We start from the raw sequence: 20940 nt of genomic DNA, 5'->3' as shown, positions 1-20940 counted from the left end.
AAATAAAATGCTAAATACTTGCTAGACACAGTATTTAAAATAAAATGCTAAATACTTGCTAGAAACAGTATTTAAAATAAAATGCTAAATACTTGCTAGAAACAGTATTTAAAATAAAATGCTAAATACTTGCTAGAAACAGTATTTAAAATAAAATACTTAATACACTTTGGAAAAGTATTTGAAAATACAAAATACTCTATTGAGGAACATTTGCTTTAAGCTAGGAGCAACAAACACAGCCCCCACACAAGGGGACGCAACCCGTCAAAAATTGTGGATTTTCTTATGTACGTTTTTCATTAGCTAGACGCTTTAGTGGAAAATTCGGAAATTATCTCCCCCCCCCCCCCGCCCGTAAAACGTTCAGCGTAAAGGCTCGTGACGCTCGTCCAATGAAATTCGTACACAACCTTTCGTTAGCGTGTTTAAAGGCTAGCTGCGTTCTCCTTGTGTTGTTGCTCCTAGCTTTAAGTAACAATAATTGCTCGTTTGTCGTTAACTCGTTCGAAAAATCGTTTTTGGAATTGAACGTAAAAATTCCTTCTAATTTATGCTTGGAGAAATACCTGTACTGCTTCAAAATCAGATGATAATTATAAATAAAGGTTTTCTCTGCTAATATTTCTACCTTTTTTCGTTCAATCGAAAACATGTATATTAAAATATTGCAAATTAAATTAGGCCCTGGCAATGAAAACTAGCCAAGTTTGAGAAAGTTGCCCATCAAACCAATTTTGGAGTGGCGACGATTAATCAACGTCAAAATAACGAGCTTCTGAAATCCTAGTGACTGAGGACAAACAACCGAATGCAGTTTGATGTCCATGGTGGAAATTCATACATTCATGTTAATAGAAAATAAATGATTCTTTCGACATCATTTAGTACAAACAATCGACCTTCCTTTCCGAGTTACGATATTTGTTAAGATAACTATAAACAAATATGTCAGTTGATTGTAGAGTCTCATAATGCCACATCAAATGGCCAAACAACAACGATCCGTCAAAGTAGAAATTTTGTAATAGCAGGAAACTATACACATTTGGAATTTGTAAGGATCCATTGGTAACGAGCGGGGCTTAAACTATGTCTAAATGTGAGAAGTAATTCAGTTTTTCAAATTCATTGGCTGGTTACCTTCCCTGGCCTATTTAAAGAAGAAAATTAAAGGACACTAACATAGAGCATAAACTTCCCAGAAAATGAATTTAAAAAACATCAATAGATGATTCCGAAAATGATCGGTGGTCACATGATTTGGTTAGTTAACTTAGTTTCGGTTACTTCGGTAGTATGGTCAAAGTATTTGAACCCGCGCTCTCACACTAAAGATTTTCGAGAATTGTTCACGAAACAAGTCTAGTTCTGCGTATTATCTCGCATTTAGATGGTTTTAAAAGAGAACAGAAGGTAAATGGGCTTCTATTTGTGACAAGGCTTAAAGTCGACTACGCGCCGAGTTTGGAAATCTCCCCTGTAAACCACACCCGTTTCTATAAGAATCATCGGGTCCATTGTAGTATTCTTAAAATATTCCAAGTGTATACGTATAATAGTTTTGAATATGCAGCCACTTAAACAACTTCAAACAACGCCCACTTTTATAACCCCCAAATTTAAAATATAAATGATCCAACTGTTGAAGGCGAAATTACCAGTTTCAAGATCGAGATAGCCTTGTTTATAATATCTATTTTATAATTTAGGATTTTAATACATGGGTGACCAGGTTTGCGATCCTAAAGATGGCCTTTTGAACGTCGAGATACTAGTTATTTTTTATTATAATATTTCACTATATTTTCGAGATAGACAATTTAAAGGTTGGGATATCCATTTAGTACATATCGTCAATTTGAACAACACGGCTCTGCAAAAAATGTGAGTCCATGAGTACATGAAATTTCTTAAAATAATGAGAAAGATTTTTACTCCGGCTGAACCTCTGGCTGGCCTTCTGTGCGAGTTTACGAGAAGATCCAAGTTGACCGTGGCTGCACACTAAGGGGCCAGGGTGACCACAGTTTTTCCTATATTTTCCTATAATTGACCGTTTCCATTTTATCTTATAATTTCATTAAATTTCTATAATACCCTATATTTTAATTCAAAAGTCTAAAGAAATTAAAATAGTTGATATTTTACCCTTAGAAGTCTTTAAAACGTCCTAGTTTTTATAGATGCTTATTTCCAACACTGTTTGGCGATAGTTTTCGACTATTTCTATCGGTTATCAACTTTATTTTAAATGTTATTCCCCCTTTAAACAATTTTGACAACCGTTTTCTCTTATTGTATAATTAATTTTATCCTATTTTTCTTTTATTTTCTCCCTACATTTTCTCCCCCAATTTTCTTCCTATATTTTCCTATATTTCACTTAGAAATTTACTATAATTTTGAAATATTCTGTGGTCACCCTGGGGTGGGGCACCCGCTTCTATGTAATAACGTGACACCGATCGTGGGTCGTGCGCCGTTATTTAATAAAAGTGGGTGAGCCCCCCCCCCCCTAATGTTGTGTAGCGCCGTCGTCAGCTTAGTCGGAATAAAAATCGACCTCCATTAACATTGGAAAAAAATAGTGCTCATTCTATACCACCGGAAGCAGAGCTCCCGATTTGGCGACGTTATTAGTCTTGATTCAAGTTACTCAGTCACTTTTGTTCTTAACTTTGCACTGTTTATGGCTGAAGTACTTGTTCAGAAAAAAAATTCCAAACAAGTAAACGTAAAAAAAGTACATGGTCACCGCCATAAAACCGGACCTGCGGGTAATATTACATTGTTGACCAGTTAAATGCATGTAAGAGGCGTACAGGCTGACGATAAATCCTAGGATCATTTGCGTAACTTGGGACACGGTGATACTCATAGCTACGTACCTCGATATTTTAAAACCCAAGGCTCTCAAAGAGAAGTAGGAGTACATGACCGAATGTACGGTGTAGTTCATGACCACGAACCATCGCGAGATCGGCACCCAATCGACTCCGACGAACCACGAAGTGCCGAGGGTTAACGCGTGATGCGCGATGTGCAGAAACGTTAGTTTCTGTTTACGTAGAACGATAAAAACTGTGTCTCCTAGCTCTGGAACTTTGGACACCAAGAAAGCGAAGGCCCAAAAGGAAAATATGTTGTTCGATCTCAAATCCGTGGCTTCGCAAATCGAGTGGTGGAAGCCTTGGTCTTTTAAAGCGGACGAGAAAATCGGTAACGTTCGGGCCGTGGCTACGGTGCTGAAGACAGCCAGTGCGGCGTTCCACAAGGCAAAGTACTTTTTCGGGTTGTAAGCCGGTTTGGTCGACATGTATTTTTGAATGGATAGGATGACCAGGACGTAGGCCAGAGAAATGTAAATGGACATTTGAACGTTTCGAGTGATCCATTGCCGGCCTTCCACGTAATTGAAGTTCTTCTCGAATTCAAAGTAGAATGTTTCGGGGTAGTTAGCCGCAGACCACATCTTGTTTTGTTTTCTGTAAAAAGGATACGGTTTCTAATTAAACACCTTTAGAAAATGACTTTTTTTAATGAAATTATGGGACGCTGGGAAAGCAGACGCGATATTTCAATAGAGTTTCCGCGAAATTAGTAATTTCAAATCAATGTTTTGGTAACCCTGCTTTCCGGTGACATCTCACTAAAGACCATGAAATGTTCGAAGCAAAAATGTTTTATTTTTGCTTAGGGTCAATAGGGTAAATTAATATGTTAAGACTATCCACGGTCCTCATGGTTGAATTTTCCCACTGGCATGAGAGGTGGCAGGGAAAACCAGTGCCCTTCAAATAAATTCAAACATAAGTTTCAGGGAACTAATGAGAGTGCCAAGGCCGCGTTTGTAGTTTTCCGGGTCCTAGGCAACGTCTTCTAACTGGGCCCCTATGTAGCATTTTATTTTAAGAGACCTAGTGAGCATTCCAGAGAGACGGTCACATTTCGTGAGCGCTCAGAAGTTCCAGCGATCAAGTTTTCCAGTAGAGTTCGCTACGAAGCAATTAACGTTAAAACCCACTTCAGATTTTTTGAAATCGCGAATTTTTCGGATCAACTTTCATCCGCTCCTTTCGGGAGTGAGTCGCCGGTGGAGTACGCTAATGTGATCACGAGCTATTATGAGATTGCCATTGAGGTAAGAAAACCTCACAACGATCGCTCCGAGAGCACTCGAGATCACATACAGTTTAAAATCAAAGTAACATTCGTGTTCAATTTCTTTTGGAACTCGAGTGAACAGTGTATAAAATGGGGTTCGTTGTTAAATTTTAAATAGCCTTTACTTCGCCATTGGCCATTCATGAGCTTCTAAACTTCGCCGATTTTAGGCGAGGCTTAGAATAAGGTACATTTCGTTACTTAAGTTTAAAAAAGTTGTACTTGAACAATCAAGTTGTAAAAAAATTAACCTTGAAGTTTTGAATCCTTTTCACAAATCGCGAATATCCAACATAGTTTTATCACAAAATGTTTTATATGTTTAAAAGAAGTAATAAAAAAAATTATAATTACTATAAAAAAACTAAAACTATAAATGGTTGAATCGTAATTTGAAATTAATATAAACAAATAATATCGTAATTTCAGTTACTATAAAATTAATCTGCTTTTTCAAATAAACAATTTCTTAAGTTTAAAAAATCAGAGTTAAGGTAATTTTATAATCGAAATACTGTTACTATATTTTTAAGTTCTAAATATCACGAAATCTTTTTCCATAAGATTAAATAAAGTTAATTAATATAGGAATTGTTCGAAGCAGAGTTACCATAAAGTTACCTACGACTTCTCAAATTCAGGTAACGATTTACTTAAATCTTGTGTCGATTTTAAACAAAGATGCGTCAAATTATAAGACTTGCGAATAGTGATATTTTTCTACCCTAGGTTTCAGAAACACATTCTCCACAAAAAGACAATTTTGAGATTTTATAAGAAAAATAAGAAAACTACGCCCTCTAACGGATACGAAATAAATAGTTTATATATTTTTTAGTGTCAAATCCAAATAATTGAACATAATGCGTTTTACACGGAGTAATAGGCCTTAAAATGCGTAATGCATTTGAGCTTTTCCAATAAATCATCCTCCCAACAAATCGCAAAGAAGTAATATTTCCGAGAACCAGGACCTGCAAGTCACGGTTTATATAGTGCTTGTTAAAATAATGGAAATTTTCCACCTTGGGAAAAGGTATTTCGTGTCGGTTTTTTGGTCATAACTTTGTTTTATGTTCGATCGTGCTGTAAATAACAATAATTTTAATGTTTTTCTACGGTTAAATATTGTTCGTTGAACTATTCTCTAGGGTATATATGTTTAGTCGAACAGCAACAATCGTAGTTTCTCGGCCTTTCGGCTAAGATGAAAAAGTAGTATTTGTTACGCTGTGCAAAAGTTTCTCGGTTCGAAGGAATAAATGCAGCTTGTAACAGTTGCATTAGACCTAATTCAGCTGTATTTCGTAGAGGTTAAGCTTACATTCAGGTGGAATATTCAGCAATCGAAGTCGGACCAGGGATAAAAATGAGCGCTTTCTTAAATGGGAACATCGTACTGCTCAAGGATAATAATATTTTGCGATTATTGAGAAGGTTAAAGGGATCCATCACTCACAACAGGGGGAGGCAGAGGGGTAACATAAAATCCAGACTTGCAGTGTGCTTCAAAACCAGTTTTTTTGTGACCCCTATGCCTTCCCCTGTTGTGAGAGAGGGATCCCTTTAAACCGACCCCCAAATAAGTTGAAGCTACCCGAAAATAAGCTATACCGAAAAAATTAGTCGTAATCGTTTTTTATTTCAAATTAAAAAATTACTTTTTATGTCTTGTTATTTATGGGGACCAACTAATTTCACATTTCTGCCAACAGGTTTAGCAAAAACTAGGAATAATTGGCGCTAGTCACGTTAGAAAGCAAACAACTTTTCGATTTATCATATATTCCCTTTTTACGATACGTTATGTTAATAATAAGTTGAACAATACTTGGTTCGTTATGGCTAGGTACTGACCGTACTGTCCTCTAGGTCGCGTTGTAGACGGTTCATCGTGATAGCAAGAATGTGGTTGGGGTTGCGTCGCGCGCCCCCAGCGCTCGAGCGTAGTGAGTGCGCGGCGCCGTTAGGCGCCAATACATTGCGTATGATTCTTAAGATTATCTCACATTTCCAGCGTAGTACAGGCTATAGTTCTGATTGAACTACGAATATGATAGGTGGCCGTTGCAAGCTTAGGCTAGGTCGGGTAAGATGACTCCCGCAGGCCAGGCAGATACCAAGTCGAACAGCTGTCGACTAAAAATATATTCCCAAGATAGTAATTCGACGAACAATATTTCACCTGAGGAAAACATGAAAATCATTGAAATTTACAGCGCGACAGGACCTTAATCGTACGCTAGCAGCTCAGGTGGATGCTAAACAAGGTTATTTATTTAAAAAAAAACCCGAAACAACCCTTCTTCAAGGAAAAATGTCTTAATACGCAATATTAACGTCATTGCTTAATATACAATATTTACGTCATGAGAAGCCGCGCTAATGGTAATCTGCGCAAATGCACAACCGCGCAAATGCACAACCGCGCAAATGCACAACCGCGCAAATGGTAGCCGCGAAAATGGGAACGGCGCATACGGACCCAAACCTTGCATTATACTCGTTTCTCATTATTTAGTTTCTGAAAATTATGACCTATTCGATTGTTTTTAAGTATCTTTTAATGCGATATTATACGGAAAATGCATTTTGTAAAAACATACGCGTTTCTGCAGATTATTTTCATAATCTTTGGGTTATAATGCGTTTTACCAGCAGCGTATCTCGGTATCTATAAAGGCTTCAGGTCCGATGTTAGTAACATCGAATTAATAAAACGCATATTCAAACTCAACATGTTAAAATGGTTGATAATGCGTTTCTGAAAAGTTGGGCAGTTTGGTCTATGATGTCAAATGGGGGATGAAAATTAAGAAATTATGTAAAGAGAAACGGAATAATAAAATTAGATGACTGTTTGAGAAGCAAGCAAGTTTTTGATTAGGAGTGACATTGTCAGAAAGAGTTGACAATCGACAGGAAAAGCAGATATTTTCAAATATATTTGAAAATTGTCTATAAACATTTCACATTAAATTGAGGTTCCTGGTGACCCCTTGAGTTCACTATGAATAATTTATTTCGAGGGTCCAAGCATTTTTTGGGAATCGCTTTCGTAAAAACCGTCAGTCGGAATTTTCGAATTGGAATGGCTTTTCTTGCTAATGAGCAATTTCAAAAGCGACGTTGCAGTCATAAATGCAAAATTTTCTCTATTGTAACAAAAGAAAATTTGTGAGCTTCTCTTATTGGCCGCTAGGCAGCTCGGTGTACACTGAGAAGGCTAATTTGGTGGAATGGGAAATATTGTCGCAACATCGAAACACCATCATTTAAACATTACATTGTCGGGTAATCGGTTCTCGGTTTTACACTGGGGCAAAAGTGTAGAACAGTTTAATTTTTATGACGTAGCTGTATCTTCTCTCGTATCATAATAAACTTTCGTTATTAATTAAACATACCTTTGCAAAAAGTTCCAAAAACCTTCTATATTCGGAAAATGAAATTTTGTTGGTAAAATATTGAACCAAGTCGCGAAATACGAAAAACTGATGACGCACACATGTATTTATTAAGACCGGTGCGATCGATGTTCTAATCTAAACTACCAGAATTGTCTCGGGTCTTCGAGGAAATTTATATTATTTGTCAAGAAAGGTTAACGTAAAACGAGTTATTTCAAAATAAGGAAAAGCGTTATGCAAATTATTGATTATACTTGGTACAACTTTATTCTTTTATTAAAACCTTCCTTTTGAATCTTCATTTCAAGGAATATTTTTATCGAATTGTATGTCAAAGCCGCACCTATTTTTGATAATTCATGAATTTTTAATTTAACAATTGCGTAATTTTGGTTTGCCTTGAATTGTAATTGATCGTAATTTATATTTTTCAATTTTCCATACACATTAAAAACAACCAACACAAAAGAAAGTCATTCTATAATATTTGGTAATTTCTAAATTTAGTAATTTAATTTTGGTACTTTTTACTAATTTATGAAAATTTGTCAAAATCGTACCATAAGTAATTTAGTAACTTACTACAAAAATCAATATAGAAATTTACTACAATAAGTAATTTAGTAATTTACTACAATAAGTAATTTAGTAATTTACCACAATAAGTAATTTAGTAATTTACTACAATAAGTAATTTAGTAATTTACCACAATAAGTAATTTAGTAATTTACTACAATAAGTAATTTAGTAATTTACCACAATAAGTAATTTAATAATTTACCACAATAAGTAATTTAGTAATTTACTACAATAAGTAATTTAGTAATTTACCACAATAAGTAATTTAGTAATTCACTACAATAAGTAATTTAGTAAATTACTACAATAAGTAATTTAGTAATTTACCACAATAAGTAATTTAGTAATTTACCTCAATAAGTAATTTAGTAATTTACCACAATAAGTAATTTAGTAATTTACTACAATAAGTAATTTAGTAATTTACCACAATAAGTAATTTAGTAATTTACTACAATAAGTAATTTAGTAATTTACTACAATAAGTAATTTAGTAATTTACTACAATAAGTAATTTAGTCATTTACTACCATAAGTAATTTAGTCATTTACTACAATAAGTAATTTAGTCATTTAGTGATGCAATTTACTACAATAAGTCATCTAGTGATGTAATTTACTACAATAAGTCATTAAGTAATATAATTTACTGCAATTAGTAATTTAGTGATGTAATTTACTACAGTGAGTAATTTAGTAATGTGATTTACTACAATACGTAATTTAGTGGTGTAATTTACAACTAAAAATTACATGTAGTAATTCTCAAAATTACTTTTTTCATTTAACTAGTAAATTAGTAAATTGATCAATGAGTAAATTGGCAGTTTGTTTGATTTTAAAATTATTCATTTGGTCAAAAATAAAGGATTGCTGCACCAGCGTGGTAAAAAGGAAAAGCACGTGCCAAAGTTGTCCGAGGAGGAAAAATGATAAATTATCCGTCACTTGGTGGGAAATACCGAAACTAACGTTTAGATTGGCTGAGCGCCGAAACGAGTCTAGGTGGCGTAACTGCGCTAGCTTCTCCGTGGTAGCGCCTATGATCTAGCGTCTGCTACAGTCAAATTAAAAAGTCATAAGAACGTTTTTTTTAATAAACTTCCAAAATATAAGAAACGATGTTAAAATTATTTTAAAATGTGAGTATCATTGTTTATAAAGTCAAATTTACCCATACCGATGAGGAAAATCTAAAACGTTGTCTTTGGCCGCTATCATGGTTTCAATGGTGAACCAAAGGTGGCGTAGCGATAGTTTTCGTTCGCGATTTCAATTCCTTAAAGGGTGTATGATCTAAATCAAAAATAGTCTGCTAACACTTGCTACGACTTGTATTTAATGTAACATAGAAATCCGTTCCATAATTCAGATACTTTTTGATTGACGGTTTTGTAACGAAGCTACTATCCACTTTAGGCACGTGACCTCCTAAGAATCGGGGTCCATCGGTTTATTGCTGTAGGGCGCTATCTAAAGTTGGTTACCATGGTAAAACGCAATCTAGAATAGGTCGTAACGTGATCGAATCGAAGAAACCGAGGGGAAACCAGACGTACGACGGTCAGAATACACACAATCCTTCTAATGTGTTTAGTTTGTTTGAGCTATTCACAGCAACCTGCAACGCTGGTATCAAAACAAAAATATATCCACGGTCACACATATATACATATTTACACTTATTTGTTACTTCTAGTCATGCTTTGAAAGCATCGAAGATTCCTTCGATCAGTGTCACTCTTATTTTTTACTTCTGATCACACCTATTAGTTACTACTAGTCAGCCGTTGGGTGTCACACTGATTTCTTCCGGTTAATAATAATAATAACAACAATAATAATAATCAGCTAGGCTAATACCCAAGGCACCACCTTAGGCAAAGACTAGTTCGATCAGTTTCATACTTATTTGTTAGTTCTGATCACACTTATTACTTCTGGTCATACGCCGAAGAGACTAGGTCGATCAGTGTCATACTTAATTGTTACTTCTGGTCATACGTTGAAAGCGCGGTGCACTCTGAACAGCCTTGAAAAACGCTAGAGGGAACCGGGCGCGTAGACCTCTATAAACACGCGGATTTACAATGTTGGAAATTGCGGGGCTCCGTATACACTGCCCAAAAAACCTTACTTAGAATTAAAATTCAGGAACGTATTTGCAACTCTTGGTTATATGTAAAGCACAGCTATTCAAAAATGTAACTTTCATGAAAATCCGACTTAAATTAAGGAACGTTATGCCGACTTTCAGGCGGAAATATAAGTGACACACTTACTTGTTACTTTTGGTCATATTAGAACGGCCTCCGATAAGTGGCACACTTATTTGTTACTTCAGGTCACATGTTTTAAGCATCGCGTATTACTCCGATAAGTGTCACACTTATTTGTTACTTCAGGTCATACGTTGTAAGCATTGCGTATTACTCCGATAAGTGTCACACTTATTTGTGACTTTGGGTCATATTAGAACGGCCTTGGAAAATGCCAGAGAGCGTAAAGTCTCTATAACCACACGTATTTCCAATGTTGGAAGTTGATGGGGGTACTTATACGCTGTCCTAAAACCTTACTAAGAATTAAAATTAAGCAACGAAATTGCAATTCTAGGATATATGGAAAACACAGCTATTCAAAAATATAACTTTCATGAAAATCGGACTTAAATTAAGGAACGTTATGTCGACTTTCAGGCGGAAATATAAAAACACGAACATTAGGGTCCCGTAAATAACCCCGAAAACTATACTTAAATTTAATATTTACTGATATAAACGAAGTTGTAGTTCAAATGAATCCTAACCTATCCAATAATATTTTTTTAACGTTACCGGACTTAATTTTTAACAAAATATCAACCACACAAAGCCAAACTACCGAAAACGGTAAATTTAGCAAATGCCCAACTTCTTGGGCTTCGATTTCAAAACTTTATGAAAGGCTGTCAATGGCGATGCATGTACATTCGAACGAGATATCATTGACTCTTCTAGCCCTAACCGTTGAAGAGGTATGCGCGACACGGCGGCATCGGCATCGGCATCGGCATCGGCTACACTGTACGTGAGACTAATACACACAAATCCTTAGGAAGAATGAATTTTTAAGAAATATAATAATACATTTTCAATATTCATGTCAGCTTCATAATTAAGTAAAAGCAGGAGCCGCGGAATTGGGGGGCAGGTAGGGCCAAATGCACCCCCATTTTGCCTGGTAATCAGTCAGGGCCGGATTAAGACGACTTTCGCCCGGGGGCAATTTCCGAGTGGGCGCCCACTGGAGCCCGAGGAGCGTAGGGGGGTGCCAAACTTAGCATTTCGTTTATGTTCTGAGTGAAACCGCTTAGATACCAATTGAAGTAGCGTGTTTGAGGTGTACTCTATATATAATAATTGTCCGCGCAAAGGATTAGGTAGGGTACCTTGAGTTAATAAAAATTCGGCACAATTGGAAACCTAAGGTTCATTTTGTAGTTCGGCTTTCAAAATACCAAACACTCATATCTTAATCCAAATCCTACAAAGTTGATTTCCAAATGTCAGGAAACGATTTTTTCGATTCGCTTTACGTTAACATAAGCATTATTTCTATTACGGAGAATATGGAAATAAGCTTAGAGAAAATCCAATTCTAGTAGTTGAAGAATTCGGTAAAAAGGCAAAGGTAGAAAACCTTAGAATGTCTCACATTATTTCCTAAAATTATTTCTTTGTATAATAAAGATAATATATTTTTGACAATAAAAATACATTGATATATATTTTGTGTATACCACTTAGGGGCCCATTATCTGACTGTTGTCTGTTGACTCACTGAAACTATTACTTGTTACCGATATTAATGTCCAATAACTTAACAATTACCTAATTAATATTGAATGTCCATTTAACACGCGATATATTTAAAATTACATTAAAAATTTAGGTTGAGCTCGGAATTAATTAAACCTTTTTAAATTATGATTTAAAGTTTATTTACATTTGCAAATCCAAATCCAAATAACCAACAATTACCGTCAATATTATAACATTAACTGTTATAAAAAGTTTAATAAAAAACAATCAAAATACAACAAGGGCTAACATTTACAGCGACGAGTAGACGATTCCCAGATTACGTCACTAACAGCATATGTAACATATAAGTATGCTACTAGCTCTATTTCTTCACTAACGGTTTGTTTCACAGATATTTCGTCATCCGTACCCTACGTTATATTTGACGTCATATTTGATGTCATATTTGACGTCATCAAATCGCAAATGCCGATAATACCGTCGCCCAATTAGCTCTACGTCTGATAAACCGACGGCCATTATTTTAGTAAACAAACCGGTTTGAACAACCAAGGCTTAGGAGCTAAAATGAACTACTGTCAAATTCTGTTAATGTAATTAATTTGAAAATTAATGAAGTTCTCGGAGACTCACGTTCTAAAATAAATTTGCATTGTCAAATAAAAGAAGCAGGTGTATTGGAAAAAATAGTTGAAATTCAGGTTGAGCTTTTCTGGCGCATCTACAAGGTTGGAGTCTTTCCAGATTCTTTTGAGCCCAGAGTTGCCAGAATAATATTTTAGATCTCGCACAAACCAACTTTACAACTAGCCCAAATTCCCGCACAAGCCAAAATCTGATTAACCCCAAAAGAGCCCAAATTCCCGCCCAAGAAAAATTACCGATTTCTGCTATAGAACGGGAATTGGCGCGTTATTTGAAAATAATTTTAGAAAATTATTGAAAACATCACAGTTTGCAAAGCTGGTTCCAGCTTATATTTTCTAGGAACGTTGATTCCCGTTATGAAGAATGGGGTTGGAAGGGGGAAAACCGGTACCCCGTTACTTCGCCTCGAATTTTTGGCACCAGCCCAAAAAACCGCCTCCCGCCCAGAGGTTTTTTTCCCCGCAACAGCCTCCGCAAAGAAGCCCGATTTGGGCGGAAAACCGCCCATCTGGCAACTCTGTTTGAGCCTAAGCCTAACTCTTCTAGGCTTGATATGGGTTTTAATAACGCTGGTGGAATATCCCACTTCGACGACTTGTTCCATTTTCGGAAAGCGATCACTTAATTGTCATTTTTCCCAACCTTTTATTTTTCTAAATTACTCATTATTTAACTTCATCCGCACAAACCGAGCGAGTTTATAAATTTCAATAAAGCTACATTGGGCTGACTAAAATTCCGACGCAAAAAATTTCTTCTCAATTTAGAGGTTTTCCATTGGCTTAAATAAATATGTTAGTAGCCAATAGTGTGACTCCCAAAATTACTAGGATGAATTAAAAGGTTAAAATCTAACGTAGTCCACCTTTTTACTGGTTCGTGGTGAAACAAAACGTTAGTGAAGATTTTTGAATGGAATAAAGCTACAGTGGCATACTTATGATAAATTATGTTACATATGCTAACCGTAGGGAAGTATAACCCGAGGAGAGACACGATTGCCGTGGATGGTGCTGGCTGTCGGAACATTATCGCCCTAACGCGAGATTGCTCATTGCTGTTATGCTAGTCTATAAACAAAACGTGGCTACGTTCTTCCCTCTCAGTCACTAAAACTAACTTTTAAAAAAGATTTTCTCGCGCCAAAATAAAGTGTGTAACAATGCCATTATTCAAATTTCAAACGGGTAAATTTTATTTTTAGATATTTTTGTGTTTGCCGAATCCGCTATGGGTATAACAAGATTTCTTCAGCGCCCCTATTTGGATGGCGCCCGGGGGCAATTGCCCCCTCTGCCCCCCCCCCCCCCTAAATCCGGCCCTGTAATCAGTGTTTCCACATAGCGGGAATAAATCCCGTTTTCGGGGAAAACTGACTAAGACCGCTGCAAAATATTCTAAAGCTGGAAAAAGGCATAGTGCCGCTTGTAAGAACCTTGGGAAAAGGGGAAAAAAGCGGGGGAAATCACTCAGAACGGGAAATTTCACGGGAAAAGTTAACGATAGAGAAAACTATAGATTCTTTTATGCGCGTATTTCATGTGAGTCACCATTACCGTACTGCAAGCCAGAGAACGGGTTTTGGGGGAAAGACATTTCTACAGTAGTGCAACGTGCAGTACGTCTATGGCGGCTGCCTGTGGAGGAAATCGTGGGAGGGATCCTTGATGGGGGAAAACGCGCGTAAAAGAGTGTATAGGAAAGAGCATGGGTGACGTACTAGGACGCCCAGTGCCATTACTCTATTATAGTCTTTTTTTTCATCATTTATTTGAAATCAACACCCTTTCTCCTATTCCCTTCCGCATTAGAGCTATACAACGAAAACCAACTTCACCATTGAGTTGAGAATATTAATTAGCATTTTCGTACCCAAAAAACTACTATTCGAAGTTATGGGAATTCAAAGTTATGGGAATTCAAAGTTATGGGAATTCAAAGTTACGGGAATTCAAAGTTATGGGAATTCAAAGTTATGGGAATTCAAAGTTATGGGAATTCAAAGTTATGAAAAGTCGAAGTTATGGGAATTCGGAGATATGGGAATTTTGTATTCCAGGTTGTGGTTCGAAGATATAATAATTCTACGTAATGGGAATTTTAAGTTATGGGATTTCGGAGATATGGGAATTTTGTATTCGGGGTTGTGGTTTCGAAATTATGAGTCGTTCCCGAATGGACACAAAAGTGGAAGGACAAGAGCTGATCTCGTTATCGTTGTTGGGAAATTAGCCGTTGCAGAGGGAAGGGCATTTCGGGCGTTTGTGACCCCGGTTAAATTAAGGCCTAGCACTTTTCCAACCAGTTTAACCTCACGTAAGGCCAAAGTTTATTTGAATTTTTAATAATAAAATTAAGTTGCAACTATGAATATCGTAAGTCGTGTGCTCGTCGCTACCTCCATGCCAAGTCATGTTCAAGCTAGAAATATGGCTACCCTAAAGGACATTCGGCTAAGGCTTAAATCTGTAAAAAATATCCAGAAGATCACACAGAGTATGAAGATGGTGTCAGCCGCAAAATACGCTAGAGCCGAAAGGGATTTGAGACCGGCAAGATCGTACGGAGAAGGAGCCCAAGCTTTTTACCAACGAGCGGAAGTTGGAGGCGAAGATAGCAGCCCTGGAACCCTGGTATTAGCATTGACCTCTGATAGAGGTCTTTGTGGTGCCGTTCATACAAGCGTTGGAAAAAGAGTTAAAGCTATCATGGCTGAAGCCAAAAACCCGGAGAAAGTCAGGATTTTCTGCATCGGAGACAAGTCTCGGGCGCTTTTACAGAGGCAGCATGCTAATAATATTGAAATGGTATTTAACGAATATGGAAGGAAACCTCCAGTTTTCGATGATGCCCTTAAAGTTGCAAATGCTGTCTTGAATTCCGGAGAGGAATATGATAAAGGAGTTATTATTTATAACAGATTCAAGACTGTTGTATCGTACGCAACTACGGAGATGCCAGTTTTTAGTCTTGAAGCTATTAATGCAGCTAAAAAGTTGAGCATTTACGATAGCTTGGATGCTGATGTACTTCAAAGCTACCTCGAATTTTCACTGGCTAGCATGATTTACTATGCCATGAAAGAGAATGCCTGCAGCGAACAGAGCTCCCGTATGACTGCCATGGATGGCGCCAGCAAAAATGCTGGTGAGATGATTGATAAACTCACCATGACCTTCAACAGGACCAGACAGGCTGTCATTACTAAAGAACTTATTGAAATTATATCTGGAGCAGCCGCGTTATAAACTACCATTTCTATCCATTAAAATTTAAAATGGTTTTAAGTCTAATTGGCCGTATTAAAAAATGTTTAAATTATATAAAGGATAAAAACATTCTGTAGGCCATGTATTGGGTTGTAAAGAGAAATAAAAATATAGAAGTACTCCATTTTGTTGTACAATTCTTTTTTAATTTTTCATCTGCTATTTTAAGTTCCAAAAGGTTATTGAAACCAGCAAAAGGCAAAGAGCATCAGGCTGTGCCGAGGGGTCGGACATTTGCCTGTTTTGTGTACGGGATTTTGGATTTATTAAAAATCCAGGATTTTTTATTGTGGATTTGTCATACAAAGTCGATGGGAGCAAAATTCTTGGATCTTGGATTTGTGGATTTTTTTCCAAATTTTGTACGGGATTTGGCCAAATGTCCGACCCCTCGGGCTGTGCGCTGGTATTAAAGGAATGCACAAATAAAAAAAACCAACAATTACTCAAAATAAAAGTAGATTTTATTTACAGGACAAATATAAAACTAAATCCTACTAATATTAAAGTCCCAGATGCAGCTTCAGTTCCCTCAAGAGCTTAGAGCGAAGTGGTTGGGTAATAAGTTACACTCTTTGACCATATATTAGGATTTACTTTAATTATCAGTCTTGAAAAATAAGAAAATTGAGGGGCAGGTAATTAAAGAGAGTAAAACTTCAGCAGGGAAGATCTAGCATCAGCCAATACTACCTCCTGATGGGGTTAGTATTGGTGGAAGCTACAGGATTATAGTTATTTTTATTTATTTACAAGTAAGGACTGCTATGCTAAATAAGCTTGTAGGCAGTTCATACAGAATAGGGAAAAAAAAAACAGAATAATAAAATTGTTGAACAAGTAGGCCCGGCAGTCCCAAATAATAGTTTCACATGAGCCAAGCTTTACGAACACAACGAATAGTAGTATACCGGTAGTCATGTCTCCTGCCGGTAACGGAAACATGAACAAATAAAATAAACGGTCGAGAAAAACCACTCGAAATATTTTTGTGGGAAATATGGGAACCGCTCGAAATATGTTTGTGATAAATATAGGGGTGACAATTGATTACTTTAGCACAATGATCCCGGGTACGGCGTAGAGAGTCAAACTGTAGGAAATAATTTTGTAAAATTGGTTTACTTTCATAACTTTAAGTAAATACATTTTAAATCTTTAATTTAATTCAATAAAAAAGGTAAATATGTAGGTTACGTAGATTCAATAACAATAACAGCGCTTCAGTAACCCACGGACTATATTATACCTATGAGTAAAGAGTAAACTAACCATTGAATTGGGAATAATACTACTAGAATTACAATTACGATTTCGGTTGCCGTGGTTACGCGGGACCTGTTCTGATAAGACTACGAAATTCATCTTTATAATTAGGCGGTAGCGCCATCTATATTTTGTTAAGTTATATGGCTAAAAATAAATAATTATTAGCTAACTCACCGTAACTTGAGTTAAAAAGGATCGTGTTGACAGAATAAAATTATTTTTAAACAACTTCAAAGGTTTGTTTGTTACGAGTAATCATACATCTCAATTTCGCATCAGATTCGCGAAAAAAATCAATTGCAATATAGTTGCCACCACTAGAGACAGATGCCGCCACTTAGAACGATAAAGTTGATAAAGTCTCCTTATTGAACGAAATTGGTCCCGTGACAGCCAGATCTTGTTCCTCCAAGGCCAGATTTAGTTGTACCTCTATTTATTCCCAACTCAATGAAACTAACCTCCTATTAGGGCTTCCACATCTGATATCTAAAATTTTCCTTATGCGTTAATTTCATTAAATGAAAAATCCTTTTTTCCCTTTTTTGACTAGGAAATTCTCATTTTTTATCCCTCTATATTTTGGAGCTTTTGATACTAATTTATATAAATATTCAGTTTAATTCTGAAAAGAATTCCAAATATAAGGTTTTATTTATTTCAAAATTACTTATATTTGAATAATTTTGCCCAAATATATAAGTCGCAAATGGATATTTAGATCATGACATTCATTACCATCAAAATAACTAGCATTTTAGGAACGTATTAAAAATATTTTTTACATCTGTGACTCATAACATATTCATGGACTAAATATACAATTAGAGTAGACTACAACCAAAGATAATATAACTACGTAGTTATATTATCTTTTCTACAACAGGCAATCAGAGGCGTAGTGAGAGGGGGCAGGGGGGCATACGCCCTGGGCGCCGACGGTCAGGGGGGCGACAAAGGCGCCTAAAGTATTAAAGCGGATATTGGAAACTTGAAATTTTTTTAATATATCAATTAAATTGTACTATATTAATATTTATTTTGTTATTGATAATTATTAGGTTTCGTTTAAAAACAAGGAATTTTATGGCGGAAATTGTGGCCATAAATGGGGGGGGGGCGCAAATTTGGGAGTTTGGCCCTGGGCGCCAAATAACCTCACTACGCCACTGCAGGCAATGATATCAGAAAAGCTAAAAATTGCCTTTTTAGTTTCACATCGAATATATATTCGAAGTTTTACTATTGCTATGGACGGAATGTCGTTACGTGTTGTTTGTTTGGCGTAGGCGTCGGCGCCGTGGAAAGCGACTACACGGTAGATGGAGCAAAGATAATATAACTACGTACCCTAGATTCGAAATCTCGGCGTTTCTCGATAGCCCGTTTTCTCGTGAGGCTTTTACTCAGTTCGCGCCGGAAGTCGGAAAAATCGGGCTCCATAGCAGGGTGAGAAATAAGGAATTTCAATAGATAACCCAAAATTATATTACTAACCTCTAGTTTTCTTTCGTTTAGAATTTTTTTTTAGAGCTACAGGCATGATCCATTATTGTTTTAAAACAATATAACGCAAAAATATCTGGTATCTTGAAAACCGCAAGTCAAAAACCACGACGCAATTTTCACTAAAACGTTTTAACTAGATGTCGGTAGCCCTGCCAGCAGCGGCTCTATGGAGGCAGTTTTTTTCGACTTCCGCCGGGAACTCAGTAAGAACCTGCATTACGTGCAAGGAGCTTGATTTCCAATCTAGGGTACGTAGTTATATTATCTTTGGATGGAGCGGCGAAAAATAATTTTTATTTTTATAATTTATATTATTGGCGACATTGGGATTCGAACCCAGATGTCTGGCCGAGTAATCTCCAAAACCGAACCCTATACCAAGCGAGCCACGCCGTCCTCATCAAATTTCATGCTTGAACTTTTAGCCTTGAACACTTTTATAGTTTGTATAGTTGGTCCAGAGATTTTCCGCCCCCTCCGACCAACCCCCTTAAAGGGAGAGTGACCGAAAAAAACAAGTTGGTCTCATTCGATAGAACTCTTTGACGCGCACGCAGTGCCGTTTATTTCCGCCCCCTCCGACCAACCCCCTTAATGGGAGAGTGATCGAAAAACAAAGTTGGTCTCATTCGATAGAACAATAAAAGTAAAAGATTGAAATCTTCTACACTCGCGTCTACGTGAAAGAGTGAGACCAAAAAATCCAAAGCAGTCGAACTTAGCACTTTGGCTAGGGCTTTTGCAACAGGCCCTAAGCTGCAAAGTATGCGACCATCTGGACAGAATCTCCGTCTTGCCATATTCTTAGTATATAAATACATTCTTGCAATAATATGATTTATGCAGTTGTTCATAATCCATGTTAAATATCTGCTCTAAGAAAATACCAATTTAATCACCGAGATAATATAAAATTTGAGAATGACATATTCTATTAATTTCTGTTCTGCAAAATTACAATCATGTATATTTTTTATGAATTTGCCTAAACTACCCAAATGTTTGATATAAATTTCCTAAAATAAACACATTTGAATCCCAGTTTAAGAATTTCTTTAAATCATATTTCCACTAATTTCAATAATTTAAAAGAATTAGGTTCGTCCTGTTTTGCTTACCTATTTCACCTTTGATACTTTCCATCTATCTAACGATAGGAAATCACATGGCCTCAACAGCTTTTGTATTGCTTTTATGCCCACCCGTGTATCCTGAGGGTGGGTGGCGCCCAAGTTTTAATCCTTCAACTTATTATGGTATTTTATATATCTAACGATAGGAAATCACATGGCCTCAACAGCTTTTCTATTGGTTTGCATACCCACGTATCCTGAGGGTGGGCGGTGCCCACTCTTTAACAAATGATGGTAAATTATATATCAAACAATAGGAAATCACATGGGCTCAACGGTTTTTATATTAGTCTCCTGATGGTGGGCGGCATCCACTCTTTAACTTAGGATGGCAATTTATGTATCAAACGATAAGAAATCACGTACCTCAACAGCTTTTGTATTAGTTTGCCTACCTGTGTCTACTAAGGGTGCATGGGTTTGCCCACCCGAATACACCGATGTGGAACTAATATTACGGCTGGGGTCGACTTGTTTCCCGTGCAATGAACACTTTCCCTCATTTTCCCCCGAGAAAGGCCGTTTTCCCTCTTAAATTCCATTATTCCCTTCTAGCGTTCTGGAAGGTTGAAAAATCCCGGAAAATGAAAATATTCCTCGCATTTGGAAGCACTGCCTCCTATAGTTGAATGATAATTCTGTGACGAACATTAAATAAGGCCGGGAGTAGTGGCGTACTCCTGTAATCCCAAGCGTCTGGGAGGCAGAGTTTGTGAATGGCCGTGTGAGGACGACCACCAATCCCCAACGGGTGGTCGGAATACATCCGCCACGGGTGTCACCCCCCTGGCCCCTGTGGCCATTACACATATCTCGCCCTGATTAAGCCGGTGGACGGGTGGACCGCATTTGTCCCCCCCCCCGTCCCACTCACGCCTCAACAATCTTCGCCCGGCTCGCGGTCTTCTCAGACCCACTCAGCCCTTGTATCTTCCTTCCTTGAATGAAAAAAAAAAACATTAAATAAAGGCCGTGACGTAAACGAAGATCCAACCAATGCTAAAACGAAAGCATTTTCCTGCCGGGAGTAGTGGCTCACTCCTGTAATCCCAGGCGTCCGGGAGGCAGAGTTTGTGGAAGGCCGTGTGAGGACGACTACCAATCCCCCAACGGGTGGTCGGGATACTTCCGCCACGGGTGTCCCCACCC

The 20940-nt window shown here is 37.0% G+C and overlaps 2 protein-coding genes across 2 annotated transcripts; one reads left to right on the top strand and one right to left on the bottom strand.

The window, feature by feature from the left end:
• Positions 1-325: 325 nt before the first annotated feature.
• Positions 326-7678, bottom strand: LOC149921079 (very long chain fatty acid elongase 6-like). The gene is made up of 3 exons (XM_090163093.1): positions 7575-7678; positions 2892-3488; positions 326-2774 (listed from the first exon to the last, which is right to left on the bottom strand). The coding sequence occupies exons 2-3, from the start codon at positions 3473-3475 to the stop codon at positions 2660-2662; spliced, it is 699 nt and encodes a 232-aa protein (XP_090019219.1). The 5' UTR covers positions 3476-3488; positions 7575-7678; the 3' UTR covers positions 326-2659.
• A 7095-nt stretch (positions 7679-14773) lies between these two features.
• Positions 14774-16004, top strand: ATPsyngamma (ATP synthase, gamma subunit). The gene has a single exon (XM_090163736.1). The coding sequence runs from the start codon at positions 14978-14980 to the stop codon at positions 15857-15859; it is 882 nt and encodes a 293-aa protein (XP_090019862.1). The 5' UTR covers positions 14774-14977; the 3' UTR covers positions 15860-16004.
• The last annotated feature ends 4936 nt before the right edge of the window (positions 16005-20940 follow it).

This window comes from Leiobunum rupestre, chromosome 11 (assembly GCF_980474605.1).
Source record: "Leiobunum rupestre chromosome 11, qqLeiRupe1.1.hap1, whole genome shotgun sequence".
NCBI lineage: Eukaryota > Metazoa > Arthropoda > Arachnida > Opiliones > Sclerosomatidae > Leiobunum > Leiobunum rupestre.
Note: the sequence above shows the minus strand (reverse complement) of the source record. Positions and strands in the feature narration are given on the sequence as shown.

Excerpts from the sequence above, each read along its gene's own strand:
- LOC149921079 (XM_090163093.1), bottom strand. The coding sequence starts at position 3,475 with ATGTGGTCTGCGGCTAACTACCCCGAAACATTCTACTTTGAATTCGAG. Across the intron at positions 2,775-2,891 it reads TTGGGTTTTAAAATATCGAG|GTCCGGTTTTATGGCGGTGA; the intron begins GTACGTAGCTAT and ends TATTACCCGCAG.
- ATPsyngamma (XM_090163736.1), top strand. The coding sequence starts at position 14,978 with ATGAATATCGTAAGTCGTGTGCTCGTCGCTACCTCCATGCCAAGTCAT.